Source organism: Haemaphysalis longicornis, unplaced genomic scaffold (assembly GCF_048455015.1).
Source record: "Haemaphysalis longicornis isolate Haplotype H1 unplaced genomic scaffold, Haemaphysalis longicornis Haplotype H1 scaffold_7, whole genome shotgun sequence".
NCBI classification, from domain to species: domain Eukaryota; kingdom Metazoa; phylum Arthropoda; class Arachnida; order Ixodida; family Ixodidae; genus Haemaphysalis; species Haemaphysalis longicornis.
The window spans coordinates 45,535,669-45,552,491 of NW_027526422.1; the positions used below are offsets into that span (position 1 = coordinate 45,535,669).

At 47.2% G+C, this 16,823-nt stretch overlaps 1 protein-coding gene across 9 annotated transcripts in view; it reads left to right on the forward strand.

The window, feature by feature from the left end:
- The window catches only part of Rbp6 (RNA-binding protein 6), a 586,247-nt gene that overhangs the window by 375,011 nt on the left and 194,413 nt on the right, over positions 1-16,823 (forward strand). For all 9 annotated transcript variants that reach the window (XM_077677081.1, XM_077677080.1, XM_077677082.1 and 6 more), the window contains one exon: positions 5,201-5,249. In XM_077677081.1, coding sequence (XP_077533207.1) covers positions 5,201-5,249 — 49 coding nt within the window. The remainder of the gene's footprint in view (positions 1-5,200; positions 5,250-16,823) is intronic.

Sequence of the window (16,823 nt, forward strand, 5' to 3'; positions counted from 1 at the left end):
CATCGAAGGCTGTTACGATTAGTGCGTAGCTTGCGTAAAAAAAAACAACGACATATCCTCTCTTTTTGTTTCAATGAGTCGTTCAAGTGTGGGATAACGAATCAAAACAAAGAAAAACATCACGCTCCCCGACGGCGTGAACCACAGCCTGCAAGTAACGCATGTAAGACCCCGCCGTTGAGATTCAGAAGTGGGGTTACGCTCCACTTTTTTCTGGTGTGCATATCTGTGCACGTAAATGAATTCCACCTTTTAGTCGGGTTCGCGAGTCGTATGTCTACGAAGTGTCAAGAACAGTCGCGCTATCGCAGAGCTGCGGGTTGAAATCCCGCCCTTTGCTTCGAAGCAGCCGCACTTTTCGCATATGCGTCAGTTTTCCTGGCGTTTTATATTACTTCCATGGAAATTCAAGGGGCGTTTCGAAATTATGCTGTAAAAGAACAAATATTCGATAAGACAACATGTCGCCGTAAGTCACCTGCAATTATCAGACATAAAAAGTGTATGTTTCTTTTACTTAGGAATAACGGGCATAGCAGAATCTAAATATGCGTCGTTTGATGGTAGAGGGCGTTTTGGTATGATAAAGGAATCTTAGGCGTCCCTCTCAGTGTGCGGCATTGCTTGCTCTGCTACATTCATCGTTTTTCGTTCTTGGGGGCTGTGCATTAGCCTGTAATGTCTGAAGGATGGCACTGTGGTAGGAGAACTTTTTGATGTCAATAGGTACATACGTAGGAGCAAATTTTCGCGTGAACGAAGCGTACATCAAAATTGATTAGCTAATTACAGTCATCACCCTTAAATAATTTGTTGGGCTCAGTGGGAAAGTGGGAAATAGTAATCGAACATCTGCAACGTCTTCTGCTACCCCCCTTCTCCCTCCCCCTCGCTCCATCCCTCCCACCTCTCTCTCTCTCTCTCTCTCTCTCTCTATATATATATATATATATATATATATATATATATATATATATATATATATATATATATATATATATATATATATATATATATATATATATATATATATATATATATATATATATATATATATATATATATATATATATATATATATATATCCGTCTCTATCTATCTCTCTCTCTTGCAAGGCCTATGCTGAACTACATCGCCGGAGGACTCGAGCGCGCGATTCCTCTGCTGTTGTCTGTTGTACAGTAACTCTTGTGGGGACACGAATGACCGCATTTTCTAACAGGTCATGATCACGGCGAAGGTGATAGCTATGCCTTGTGACGTTAGTAAATTCTGGCGTACCCACACCTCAATTTTTTAAACTGGTAACCTGCCTTAAGCGGCACGAACCGTGCATATTCCGAGGTGTTTGCGCTCATGAAAACTCAAAGGGAGAAAAGGAGACAAACAAAGAACACAAATTTTATTACCTCATTCGACATTGCAAGAGGTCAGGGTGTTTTGGTTCTAGTTTTGTGATGCCAATTTCTTCCTAATCTTTTTTTCCCGTGATGCGCACCTCACTTACCGGAAGTTTCCTTCACCTTGTAGAGCATGTATGTGTGGCAGAGCACGCTTTACAGTTTTAGCTAGAGCGCCTTGAGTCAATCGGGCCATTTTTGCACGTGACACGACTTACATGGTTATTAAAGACGATAGTCTTTCTTGGGCTACTTGAACGGGAAAATTTTGGCCTGCCTGTCTGTCTGAATGTCTGTCTGTCTGTCACTCGATTCAGCCAGCCGGCCATAGCACCACTGATGCTGCGCTGTAGTCGTATATACTCACAGCCAAATCTAAACGTCTAAGTCCGGTATTAAGGTTCATACTTCTCAACATTGTAGGAAAAGAACAAGACATTACGCAAATCTAAGGCGCCCTCGTCAGGCACTCAATGCCTTTAGCTCCTGCCCCTTCAGCAGGAATTGTAACAACGTCTGCTGAAAAATAGTCTTCTTCTTCTTCTATTTGCAGTGTTTTTAATCAAAAAATTTACAGATGCCTGCTTTCTGCGATAGCAAAAAAAAAAATACTCCATCAACTTCAAAAATTCTCGCGTGCTGTTGACCGCGCTACCTGGCGGATTTCAAAACAATCAAATTCCAACAGCAACGAAAGGTTCCACTAGATAGGTTTCGCGTTCCGCTTGGAACGCTCGTGGAGTAGGGCAACGTGGTTCTATAAACGTTGTAGTCGGGTGTCTCGATACACGCGCGTCTCCACCATACGGCAGCGCTGACATCGAGGCACCCGACTTGGAGCGGTGGAACGCGGTAAAGTTAAATTGACTTGAGCAAATCTGTAGCGTGTTATCTTGGAAGGAACGAGACTGGAGAGGAAGTGCATGACAGGTGAACGGGAAAGAGAAGGGAAGCATTTTCTTCTTGCCAGGAATTCCAGTCGACTATCGTCTTGCGTCGACATTTGCAACGAAAGGAGCAGATACAAAGCCAATTTTTCGTTTGCCTTCGAATTATTCTGTCCACTACAGAGCATGATGATTTGAGGCAACCTTTCTGAGAGAAGGCTTTTTTGAGTATACGTGGACAGCATTACCTTAGGTACATTGCAGCGCAGCATGCAAAATAAGCAAGCTGCCCGGGTCTTAGAAGCGAAGCACGCTGAATGAAGAAGGTATCGAGGTATCACTGGCCTTCAAGATAGCGCTTACATTTCCCAAACTCAGTGGAGTAGGAACTGCTGTGTACTTGGTAGGCCCCGGGCTACATTAGCGCCACCGTAAGGCTGCTGCGAGGTCACTGCCTCAAGAAGTATCCGCAGTAGGAACTGTCCAAACGACACGTGACAATCCTAATTGACGCATATTGTCAGCCTAAGGAATTTCATCACATTGACATTGTATTCACTATTCGCTTTCGGAGGCGGTGTCACCTTTGAAGTCGATGCCGTGTAGTACGGTCCAGCGATACTGTAGTAGGTTGTAACGTAACGTTCGGGTCCTGCGACAAAATTGGAAGCAAAACGAGCCGGTAGCGTTTCTAGACGCTGCACATTTGGTGCTATCAAACTTCACACACTGCACTGCTCAATCATGGATTTAGTATAAAGATGTCTCACAGGCGTATGTGAACGTAAGAGCTGAAATAAAAGAATTTCAATGTGGAGAATCGAAATAAAGGAATTTTAATTTCAAGAATCGAATGGCTTCTTGAGTGTAAATACTTTTTATCTAAATGCCTCAAAATCCAGTTCCAGGACTGGAATTTTTGCAAATTCCTTTTTTGCCAAAATGATACATGAGTAGAATGGGCTCTCAAATGTACAAGTGTCTGCTGTGAATGAAAACTTGTTTTTTTCGAACCTGTAACCCCCTGCTATAACGCCTTCGTGCGCTGTAGGTATATGTTGAATAAAGAATAAAGAATAAAGAACATAAGTTTTAGGCTTCTAGCGATTGACGCTCGCTAGATAAAGGTCACCATGTAGTGATATTTTTATTTTTACTTTTTTTACATGGTTCTGAAGGCATATGTTTGCTTCATGGAGCATTTTGAAATCTTACAAGCATCCATATATTTATATTATCCTTTTTCACGTGATGCTGTCATGTATGCGGGCCCTCAGGCACCTTCAAGCGGTAGCTAGCCGCTTTTCGCCCGAGGGACCTTCAACACTGTTGTTGGAAATAAACTGATTTGATTTGATTTGATTTGATTTGATAAGGACGTAAAATTATCAAAATCAACAACGCAACTATTAACATGTGGAACACGCAATTTAACTCAATCTGGATCACAATGCAGGTGCTTTCTCGACAAGATTAAACACAAGGAAGAGGCACGCTCGATGGCTTTTGCGCACAGCGATCAGCGTGATTCTTTGCCCTGTGCTTTTTTTTTTTTTCTTGCTACGCTTCTTCGATATGCACTTTGAGGCCAAATGCATCGCCTGAGCCTGGCAAAAGAAAATACTTTCCCGCCGGATACTAATTCCGATGCAGGGGGCGTAGCTCGGGGGATCACATTTTCTGTCGCGAAGCACAAGCACCGAGATTACAAACTCGCCGTGGGTCCCGGTTGTTACGCGGTCATTTATCACAACCCTTCGCCCCCGTTTCCAACGCCCACTCGAAAGGACACGGCCGGCGCCTCTTCCTTGCGACCGCTTCCCGCTCCGAATAGTGTGATTTATGTCACGCTCCTCCCGGGGCTGCCGGCGCACATTTTTTGCCGCTTCGCGCTGCGCCAGTCATGCCTCGAGGCGGCACCACCCCGCCGCCGGACGTGTGCGCTGCTACTGCATTCGGTCAGAATTCTGCGGCGCCTTTTTTGTTTTTCTTCTTCCGCCCGGAGTGATAAAGCGAGCCCTTATGAAGTGCTCGATGTCTCTTTCATATTCCTTAATAAGTTCATCCTGTTTGCGGAACATTTTGTGTTGGACGATCTCGGCTATGCTTAACAATAAAGATAACAGCTGCATCTGACGTAGAAAAGGGGATATGCGGGGATTGATGTGACGGGAAAAGGAGTGGCCGCAGCGAATGAGAGTTATGGTGAACTTGCTTTTAAGGAGAATCGGTGTGTATACAGTGAAATGTCGTTAATTCGAACTCGCTTAATTCGAACTTCCCGTTAATTCGACCCGACGCCCTGGTCCCGGCACAGCCCTGTATATTTCAATGGGAGAAAACTCTCGATAATTCGAACTCATCGCTATCCTAAGTGGTTAATTCGAATTGGGATCCACTTTTTTACGTCGCTCTTCGCAGAAGAAGTCGGTCCAGAGGGATTACAATGTATTGCAAATCCAAACCAAACCAAATTTACTAGAGATACAAAACAAAGAAACAAAAAAATAACAGCGTAGCGCGCGCGCTACGCTGCTACGGCAGCTTATTTCGCTTCCGCAGCGGGCGCTGCGCCGCCGTTCGATATTCAAGTTCTACGAACATTATTTACAAAATCAGCTGCCACAAACATCTAGTGCCGCCTAATGCGCGATAACGAGTCCAGAGGTCGATTTTTGTGTTCTGCCCGCGCGGTGTGGCGCGAAGTCCATTCATTCTAGCGCCCACCCCATAATTCGAACTCCGCTTAATTTTATTCGAACTCGAACAATTTTATGGTCCCCTTCGAATTCGAATTAACGAGCTTTTACTGTATTTACAAGGATGCCCGTAATTGTTTTATTCGTACCTGTTTTTACGGTTTTGTTGTTTTTGCGGTGTGGCTCAGTCTTGTTTGTTGTTTCTCCATTGCAGATAGAAGACGCAATGCTGATGTTCGACAAGCAGACCAACAGGCACAGGGGTGAGTTTTCTTTACCGCATGCTTACTATATCGGTAAATTCGTCGTTGCTTCGTTTACTCCCTTCCTCGGGGTTGGGAGAGAATCGCCGGCGGGAAGATATTCGCAGGTTTTTTTTTTTTTCCTCTCTAAATGACCGTAATAGTTTTACTACTGTGCAGCCCTATCTACCTCAGTATACCTCCAGCTCAATCCGCGATGAATGACGGCCGTGACTTCATTGATTGCGCGATAAAAGACTCTTGCACAAACTTTGCACTCACTTTAGCTGACCTATAATATACGAGAACTATGGTATTTCAACGTCAGCCTCCGAAAATCTTCATGATGCTAGGGCTGTTGCGTCAGTTCCTGACTACAACCTACGATTCAGCTTGCGAAGTAAAACAAACAGCCAAAAGACTTCGACAAATGCTCCAACTTCCAACAATAGTTTTTTTTGCAAAAAAGAAGGGTATACTTATACAGTTTATAAGTATGACATGTGCAAGCCACGTTATATACTCAGAGTACATTCTAGGACACATGTTACGTGCATACGCAACATGCATTGGCTACGTACTGGGGGAACCAAAGCACTTCAGAAGAGTAGATACCTGAGTAGTTTGGATATTCCCGTTCTGTAGGTTACCACTTCTGGTTCCACGCCCGTTTCAATCCGTTGTCTAAATTCTTCTGCCATTGTGCCAGAGGCAGCGTTCCCAAAATAGGATCCTGGTGTATTCCATCCGTTTGGTATGTGTTCACGCTCTTTACGTAGCTGTGAGGTGTCTCCTTTTCCGATTGCGCATGCGCACACGTATCCACCGAAACCGTCCGTATCACCACCCTTGACCTCAGGAAGTGAACGCCTTAAATCATCGCGACCTGAGCTCGTGCACGTACGCCATCTCACGTACGGCATTTTACAGTACGGGACAAACGGAAAGGTCCAGCTACGTGACATTATTCTGGCCACATCGTAGCACCACCTCAATGTCGTGCAATCACCACGTCGTTGGAGCGTCACACCAGCTGCGTGGTATTTTCACATTACCGGTTCGAATAATTCTCCGCCATTTTTTTTCTGTAGCAATGTTAGTGAAGGAAGGAAGGGAAAAGGTTAACCAGGAAATGGCCTGGTTTGCTATCCTACACGTGGGAAAACTGTGAAATCGGGAAAAAACGCATAAAGCAGAGAACGAAGCGGAAAGGTAAGGACAGAACATAGAGAGGCGTGCCTAGAGTTACTAGTATTATCACTTCGAACCAGAAGTATAAGAATCCAATCTCACAAGCCGCCTGCACGCCTCAGCACGAAGGAACTGCAATCAAGCGGTCGAGCACGGGCCGAGAACCGTTCGACACGCACCGTCAATAAGAGCAGCAACGTCGCCGGCCAGCTTATCACACGCCTATTTGCTCAGCTCCTACGCTGCCTGCTCCCCCGTTGTTTTCTCTAGTGGATGGCGCCGCGTGGCACGCGATTGTAGCGGCAGTGGTGACTGTGTCGACGACAGGGGCGGCGGCGTTCGTGGAGAACGCGGAAATGACGCCGCGGCACGTATCACGCACGCCGGAGGACCGAAGCGGCGATTTGCAAATCAGCAAGCAACCAGCGATCGAGGCGTAAACCTCCTTGCCTCCGCGCCGTCTCTCTCTCTCTCTCCCTCCCCGTGTTTACACTCTGGTTTCCTGGCGCTTACCTCTTTGTTTTGCTTTGCTCTCCTTCTGCGATCGACGCTCGCAGCGGCAATCGACACGCCGTGCCTGCGCTTAGCGTTTCCGGAATGATGGAGGCCGAACACGCCACGTGTCGAAAGAATCGTGTGAGAGGCGCACATTTCGGTTCGCTGTAGCCGACTGGCTTTTCGGTTTCACCGGGCTGTCGCGGAGCTCGTCGGCTCGCTTGACGACAGTTCGCCCACGTAGTAAGTGTCCTGGTTCTTCATATGCGCGCCCGTTTCTTATAGCCGTGTGACAGGACGGCAGGTGACCTAGTGCTGCCGTTCGTAATTTTGATTTCTGATAGTTATCTACGGTTATACTTTCACCCCAAAAACGTCAAGAGGATGTATGAGGGTGGAGCTAACTAGCGCATGCTAGCCTGGATTGCGCTGATTTTTTCGTCAAGTGCTTTTTTTATAATATCCACCATATATTTACGTCCGATGTCGCGTGGTTACGGAGCTGGTTGTCTCTGCGCCAACGGCAGGCGCTGCTTTCATTCAAATCAGACAGTGTAATCGGCTCCGTAATCGAACGGGTTTTAGGCGTACGGCAGGAAAGCGTCTCAGCAAAACTGATTGGCCGCAAGGCAGGAAAAGGAAATTTGTCTTCATTTCGGCGCCATCCCCCCAACGCGTCTATATGAGCACTGGAATATAGTACTTCCTTGCGCTTTTACGCTCGGGCATTTCCGCTTCACAACAACGGCGGACCGATTACTTTTCCAGACATCCTGTAAAAAACGATGCACAGAACTGACATGGAAACAGTTTTTAAAGCTCCAAAATTACAAATTAGGCATGTATTTTGTACAGTTAGTTTTCGTGCAGAGGAACGTCGGCAGCTATAGACAGAAATGTCGAGAGTGGCTGCAGAACTCTCTAACAAGTATATCGATGAACATACTGAGGTACCAGATGACGCGAAAGAGTCCAACACTGTAATGCTATCGACGCGAACGACAACCAGAGAAAAATAATATGTCCCAAAAAACGAAAGTTACAACTGGCTTTAACTTATCAACTAGATTGCTTCCATCATGTACAATCATGGACGAATGAAATCCGAACACGAAATTATGAACCAGAACGCGCAAAATGGAAAACTACTGCTCGTTGAGGTCCAATAATGGCGTGCTATTGGCATATTTGGAAAGCCACATTTCCCAACTTTGTTTTTGCAACTACGCCACGCGTAATTTTGACTTGCATGGAAAGAAATCGCGCTTTTTGTGTGTTCTGTTTCATATTTTCGTGTTCGTGTTTCATTTTTCATTGACTGTACAGTTTTTCTGCGCGTTTTTGGGTCAATTTTACGCACTTAGATAGTGTACACTTTTTCTGCCGCGTTTGTGATCCAATTTTATGCACTTAGACTTTTTGTTTCGACAAAAAGCGGGATTTGTTTGCGTATAGCAATTGTTACACGTACACTGTATACGTCTCCTGATATGGCGAAATTTTAGCTGAACTGTAGACTTTTTATGGCTTCTGCATCAGCAGCCAGCTAATCGCCAGGTACACTAAAAAAGGCAACTCTAGAAACAAATAACTAATTATTGCCAACGTAATTTTTTATTTCCAGCGTTTTTACGTTAATCTGTCGGTTCAGGTTGTGCAGTAAGTGCAGTCTTTGTTAGTACTAGCCAACACCTTAAAACACCCCAAATGGGCATTTCACTGCAATTGCGTATTGCAAAATGTTAATCCACTTTTTGCGTGAGTTAGAAAACTAATGCATTTGGAAACCTCTCTTGACAAGATATATTCGCGTTGGGTGTTCTAGATAATTTATTGTGATCGTAGTGACAGCACTCCGCTTCATTTATTTTAAATGTATTTTAATTCGCCCCCTACCTGCGCTTACCTACGTCCACCACTACTGATGCATTAGTGTCGAGTAAAACGTCGTTCCAATTTAATTTTCTGCTTTCCAAAAATTTCCGTGTTCTTGCCTGAAACTTCCGCTGCTTTCAGCTACCACTTATCATGTTCATATTTGGGATCCTAGCTAAACAGGAAGCGAAGCAAATCACGCGCACTGTACTCTAATACACACCAGATGTTAAAATATTTTGTGCGTACAAGTTATGCCCAGTCTGAGGTCAACTGTTATACATTGGCACAAACGGGCCAGAATCCCTGACGAGGATAGCCAGGGAGCGCGGGCGCGCGTAGGGAGCTCTCGGATTTCTCGTCGCGGCGTTGTCATGCGTAATGGGGAACTGCTTTGTCATAGCGCGAGTTGGCTTCGTCGCCGGCGATAGCGGCGGTGCCCCGCTCGGAGCCGGGCGAGCATCCCGCTCTGCGCCACCGCTAATTCCCCAGAGGCGACAGGGTCAATCCTTTGAGCTCGCCGAGCAACACGCAAGAGTGCACGAGTGCTGCAGCGGCGGGGTGGGGGAGGAGAAGGGGGGGGGGGGGACGGAGGTCGTTTGGAGTGAGGGGTCGGCAGCGAACCGCCCTCTCAGCGCGGCCGGATTGGTGGCGAGGCGGAAAGTTGGTCGTATTCACAGCTTCTCGTGTTCCAGTCAGCGGGTGGGATACTCTGCAAGCACGCCAGAGTTGTATACCGTATAAATGCGGCAAATATGCACAACAAACGTCTCTTTTTTTTTTTTTTTTTTTTCTGTGAACACTTCATTTCGTTTCTTAACATCGTATTTATTGAGGGCCTTGCACTTGGTAACCCGAAGTTGTTTTTACTGCCATGCTGTTAGCCAGTCGTTGGTCGGAAAATTTCGTGTCGTAAATAAAAAAACCCAGGCAGGACCCAGGGGTTCTAACCAAGACGCCGAGCGCGTGAGCCAGGCTAATGAGGCGTGCAGCATAGAGCTCGGTATTCGTGCAAAGAAAAAACCACGAAACAAGCATCAAAACCGCATGAGGGATGATAAAGCGCCGGTGAACAATGTAACCCCCCCCCCCCCCATGTGTTCTGGTAAAGATTAGGTTTGCAGCTGGCCTCGAAAGGGGAGGGGGGTTTACGTCATTCTATGGCTAGCGCATGCGTCAGTCTATGCAGGACCCAGCAGTTCTCGCCCAAGACGGCGAGCGCATGCGTCAGGACCCAGCATTCACCGCCACAGAAGCCGAGTGTGAGCGACAAGCCCGCCGAGACAACGAGGAACATTTCATACCCTTCCAAATTGGCATGTTTAGTGGTGAACAACAGCTGCTCTCGACATCCACTTCGCTGGGCTGGATGGCGTCCATTTTATTTTATTTTTCACGTCAGAGACATAGGAATTGTGAAGTGCAGCAAAATACCATTGGGGATGCTGGTGGTCCTTGCTTGGGCAGACATTTCAGCCTGCCGGGCCGGAGTTTCACTTTCACAAACATGTAACCAGATGGAGCCACATCCAGAAAATACCTGGGTGGGGGGAATAAGCTTGAAGCCAAATTCATTCAATTTTGCCATTACATCTCATTTGCACTCACTAGCCGTAGTGGAGAACTGCACTGTGTCCCGTATAGCAAGTTGTTCGGGTATTCCTCAGTCAAAGCCGGGGTACACTGCGTGATACATGCTGATAGCGCGGATATGGTCAAGGAAATGCGGCTATGTCGTGTTCTTTCCCATTCTACACCTTTTTTTTTGTTTTTGTTTTTGCGTTCCACTCAAAAGGATCTATGACGCGGAGCCTTTCACGTACTGGGCATAACGGCAAAAGCAATGGTGCTGATGACGGCACGGAAACAACAACAGCACAAAAAGACGTACGAAGGAAACAAGAGCAGCAATACCTTACTCTTGGCTACTTTACAGCCCATGGCGATCGCGGTAAAGAAAGAGCAAAAAGGAAGCCCGAACAGGAATAAAATCTCGAGGAGAGATGGACAGCGGCGATGCTGCCGGAGCGCCGAAGAAGCGCAAGAGGAGGGGAAGGCGAGACGAGTGAGATTCAGGAGCGGCGATCTCACGGCTGAGCCTCAACCTTTGGCGAAAGAGCAAGCAAAGGGTATAAATTACCGCGACGGAGGAACGGGGGCCAAGGGCTTGTGTCGGTCGCCCGAAGCTGCCAGGAGGCGAAGCGGGACGTGCGGAGATCGTTAAAGTAAAGCAACCTTTATCGCCAAGGCGGCTCGCGAAATTTCACCCCATAAATTGTGGCGCGCTCTTCTTCCTTCGTCTGCCTCTTCCGCGCAGCAACCGGCAGCTCCTCGTGTGAGAAAGGAGTGGGAAGAAATGGCGCCCTCTTTCCTTTTTTCTCCCCTACTTCTCCTGTCAGCCCCCCTTATTCGTCCCCATTCTCTTCCCTTTTTTTCATTCATCTTTCTTTGTCAGTTTATTTGCGCCACCGTGAAAAGACGCCCGAGGAGCAAGAAGCCCTTGCGACTAAATCCAGGGCGCATTGCCGTCGTGGCCTGAAAATGAAAGCAAACTGGCGTTCCCTCCCTCGGACGTGGTAAATAAATACAGTGAAGAATGTGCGAGAGCGAAATAAACTGTACACGGGCCGTGGCAACGACTGACCACGTCGAAGGCCTGTCAGGGCGAGCCCTTGCCGACGTTGGCTGTGTCGAGATGCAGGGCAGGCATTAGAGGCGCAATTCTGCGACGCACCATCGACGCTGCCTGGCTGGCTGCGGCCGCGTGAAAAAGTGTTTCGAAGGAGCCGAATGTGTCGCGTCAACGAGATTTGTTGCGCGGCTGGAAGGGTTAATCTGAAGTTCGCTCTGCTTTGTCGGTTGTTCGGATTCGTGTTCGTGCGGCTGCTGCTTCAAAATAAGGAGCAGGCCGAACGCCGTATAGCGATGGCTGTAATGTGTATGCTGAACAATTAGCAGCAAGAAATGTGTTAAATCTATGGTGATGGTTAGAAAGTTTAATTAATTAAGCGGATGTACTTTACGTCGGCAGTCATGTGGGCTTCACTTTTTTTCCGTGTGCGGCTTGTCGTTGTCGTTGTTGTGCGTTGAGAGCACTTCTAGGCTTGAATGCACCTCCTGTGAATGAAACTCTGCAAGAAAGCGCGAAGCTCGCCGTAGAGCCAGAACGGGTACTGTAAAGTGAAGTCAAATTTTGTTGTGCGGCTGTTCCTCCGTCGCCGTGACAGTCGCTATCCACTCTCGCCTCGCGAGAGTGAATAGCTGTTGAAATATATAGGCAAGGTAATATAGGCACTCATATTACTGTGCGTGTGCGGAAATATACTGTTGAATTTCACGACCGACTGTTTTGAGCGACAAGTAAACAAACAAGAAGACTAACCCGAAGGTTTTATCACAGGAACCTTTATTCAATCAGTAATCAGCTCTCGCCACACGCGGACGACGGCCTATTCTTGATTATGATGATTTCCCGCACAAAATGACGCATAAACTCTCAGGCGGCTTCCCACGATAAATTTGCGTTTACTCTTTAATCGAATTCATTCCTGAGAAATGCGCTCGTAATTCTGTAAAAACTAGCCGAGTCTTTCGCTTCTAACTTGTATGGCAGTTTCGGTTTCTCCTCTCTCTTTTCACCTGGCGTCCGCGGAGTGAAGCTTGCGGTATCGCAGCCTTCGTGTGCACGGGCCTGTAAGAACGTTCCGCGCGCAGCGTTGTGTAATGGCCCGTGACGTCCAATTGCCTTCTTTCTGAACTGCTCCCACGGGGTCTGGGCGCTGTCCTCCGACGCGCAACACCCATCTCGCGGGCCTCCCAATCAGATCGCGCTTAGCTGTTTCCGCCACGACCTCGTCTCTCTCCCTTCACCCCTTCCGTGAAGCTGCGTGTTCCCTTACTTTTTTGTTCCTGCTCTGCGTCTTCCCAACTGTTCGAAATTTGCTGGTGGGCTCTTGCTTTTTTATTATATTTTGTCTCGCACGTAAGGAATGGCTGCCTTTACTCCACGATTACAGTCTTCGCTGGTTTGAGGAAGCGTCGAATACTGACTTTCTTAGGATAAAAGTAAGATAGGACGCACGAAGCACTATCTTTCGGACGTCGTGCTGTTCGCATGGTGATGTTGTTGACGTCGATGCGTTATTTTGGAATTGAAAGCCATGGCTATCTCAGTACAACTTGTTTCCAACGCTCCATCCCTTATCCCCACCTTCTCGCCCACTCATGAGCAGTGGGATCGCATGCTAGCCAGCCCGGACCCCGCTTGGCTGTCTGTTTAAGCTTGTCAAAAGAACCCGCCTAGCAGCGACCACCCAGAGTCTTCTGGTCTAAGAAGACCTCCCACCGCCAAGTGTCCAAATTAACTAACTGTCCGTTTTAATAATGTTCACTCCTCCTCCTAACCCGCTAACTTCAAACGTTGTAAAACAAGAGCTTCATGCATTTGCTTTGTATAGGCGGGATGAAACTGCTACACAAATGATGGAACTTGCGTTTAGCCCGTACCACGGAAACAGAATATATCTTATTCTTGCTCCGTGGCCCGTACATATTTAGTTTTGCACTCCCGCTCCCATAACCGCGGACAGAAAATATTCGACAGACATCTCTTCTCGTTACTCGTTACTGCCGCCATGTAACGGATGAGTTTACGGCAGCGGTGAATTTCGCTACTTGTATGTTCGCTCGTTCGGCGATGTTCTTCCGCACCCTTTATCTGCGGTGTGCTGGCGTAGACGGCCACCTCTTCCTACTGCCGAGTTTGAGTTCGTGCTATATAACGCCTTGTGCCCGGTGCTCTGGAACAGTTGATTCCCAAGTAGCTGTTTTGTTCTTACACATACCAACGCCGATGCCGGCTTTTTCTCTCGGTGGCCCATTTAAAGCTCTCACTTTAAAGAAGAAGAGACGCACAAGCTCCATCGGCAGAGTGTATGCGTAGCGCGTTGCAAAAGGCGTTGATGCGCTCTTCCGCGCTGCGCGAGATAGCCGCTAGCCTGTTCGACATCCCGCGCTCGAAAGCAAGACAGATGCCGGCGCGCGAGCGAGGGGCCGAAACAAAAGCTCCGAGTGGAGGCAGCGGGCTCGGCTGAGTGTGAGGCCAGCCGGCCGCCGGAAAGCTGGTACCCTGCATGCGCCTCGAGGCGGTAACATAATGGCGCTCGCTTCCCCCACATGCTGTTTCTCTCCAGACTAATCTGCGCAGTCCTGCTGCTCTCTTCCTTTTTTTCTTGCGTCCGCCAGCATGCGCCGATCCCTGCCTCCAGCAATGACGACGACGACCGAAGGTCCTGCGTCAGCGGAAAAACGTCGATACGGGGAGCTTCGGCGGGGCTTTTCTTCTCTGCTCCGATAGCAGCACCGGTGAGCGCGGAAGCAAGGAAGAAAAAAGAAGCGAGCAACGCGAACAAATGTCGGAAGCCGCCGGGCGCTGCAGAGCCGGCGCGTGCTCCTGCGACAAGAAAGGCAGGAGCGGTGCGTGCTTCTGAAGAGAGAGGGGGAGGGAGCAATTTATTGGACTGCCATCGACTCGGCGGCCCGGAAGCAAACCCGTGCAGTCACGCAGCAGCGGCCCGGGCATCGATACACGCGCGAGCCAACTATGCCGGCTGTTGGCGACTACTAATGAAAAGAATTCTTGGCCCGTGCGTCGATCCGCACTCAATACCCCCTGTCTGCCTTTTTTGTCCGCTGCGAGCTCATTATGTCCGGGACAGCTGAACGAGCAAAAGTAGGCGAGGGCTCCGCTTCGTCAGCCAGCGATTGAAAACTTGACTCAGCAAGTGACACCTACCTAGCGCCTTTTTCTCGACAATAGGTGGGAAATTTAATTCAGTTTCTTTTTTTCAGCATGCCATTCTCTCTGACGAAGTCTTCGTTAACTTGCGGCCGAGTGCTCCCACCGTCTTCACGCGTGAGGAGTGGAGTGGCTATGCGGTTAAGGCGTGAACGCTTCGAACTCGGCTGCGCCTTTCGTGCACGCCAGCCATCAGAACTCTGTGTTTGCTGTGCTATCTCCGACCGGAAGGCGTTTCTCACGCCTTTCGACGCCTAACTCAACATTAAACGCAGAATTCCGCGTAATGTCCCAGCGCACCGCGTGGCTATTCGTGCCTGATTTCCCCCTTTGACTGGGCTGGTCTTGTCGAATATCCGGCAGCAGACATATTCGCAAGCTGCAGCTTCGGCTTTTGGTTTTCAATACGGTAGCATTCTTTGCTACGTTAGCTCTTCCGAGGACTCTTGAATGCGCCGAACAAAAGAAGTCACGGTGTTTGAACCCGGAGGCTCGTACGAGTAGGTTATAACTTGGCAGGGAAGGAATGAGATTTGGACGAAGCTGAAAACTGGGTTTAGCTACCCGCATCTGAAGTGGCCACAAAGAAGAACATACAGGGAGACAAAGATGATACGTGTGGTGGCTAGCACCAACGATGGGCTCCGTAAAGAGTGCCGTAATTGAACGAGTGCTGCTACTAGGGAAAATCAAATGAAAGAGCTCAGCCGCAGTAATGCAGGGCCCTCGCGCGTCATAGTCTCGAGAGCTGTGGAACAAGGCAAGGGTTGGGATCGTCAAACGATATTTGGAAAAACATGCGATCGCATGTTTTCCATTTAAACAACTATAAGCATCGCCGTTGTTTTTACGACAGCTTTTCCTGTCCGTTATTATGCTTCATTTTCTCTCGTACATACATACATACATACATACATACATACATACATACATACATACATACATACATACATACATACATACATACATACATACATACATACATACATACATACATACATACATACATACATACATACATACATACATACATACATACATACATACATACATACATACATACATACATACATACATACATACATACATACATACATACATACATACATACATACATACATACATACATACATACATACATACATACATACATACATACATACATACATACATACATACATACATACATACATACATACATACATACATACATACATACATACATACATACATACATACATACATACATACATACATACATACATACATACATACATACATACATACATACATACATACATACATACATACATACATACATACATACATACATACATACATACATACATACATACATACATACATACATACATACATACATACATACATACATACATACATACATACATACATACATACATACATACATACATACATACATACATACATACATACATACATACATACATACATACATACATACATACATACATACATACATACATTTCGAGAAAAAATCCGCCGTTTTTCGGCGGATTTTTTTAACAGCATGCCTGAATTGTTCACCACCCTTTAGTAGGTCAATAGGTAAGTCAGGCAGCGAAAGCGCTTACCCCTGTGTGGTTCTGGCCGTTAAATTGACTCTCCTAACATCGCAATCATTCTATGTTAGGCTATCTTTGCGCCATCTTCGAAGAGGGAAGATGCCGACTCGGCGGCAACTATCTTACTAGAGCCCACTCGCGATTGGCTGGACACTGAAATGGATCATGGGACTTCTTCGTGACAGGGCGGCCTTCTGGTCGTGTGTCGGTCACTGCCGGTGAAAGAGGGAGCGTCTCTTTAGAAACTCACTTAAGGCGCCTTGCGTTTTATAGTTGTCTTTTATCTTTAGACCGTTTTGGTGTTTTCTCGTAAACGAAGACGAATTTCCGTCGGCCGGTTTGATGTGTGCTATACCTGCTGCCAGCAAAACTGCATCCGTATTTTTTTTTTTTTTGTACTGGCTGGTCTTGAAGAAAAGGTGGGGCGGTAATCATGATTGGAGCTAGCGCGAGTGTCCTCAACGCCGATAGTAAGGATGCACGACGGGTGGTGGCGCTTCACTGATTGCGAACAACGACATTGGCATTTAGTTAGAGCGTGAAGAAATCTGTGAGCAGCAATGCCGGTTTTCAAGCTCCTTTCATATTCTACGTTCGCGCACAACTGCTTGTGCTGTAAGTGCTATGTGTCTG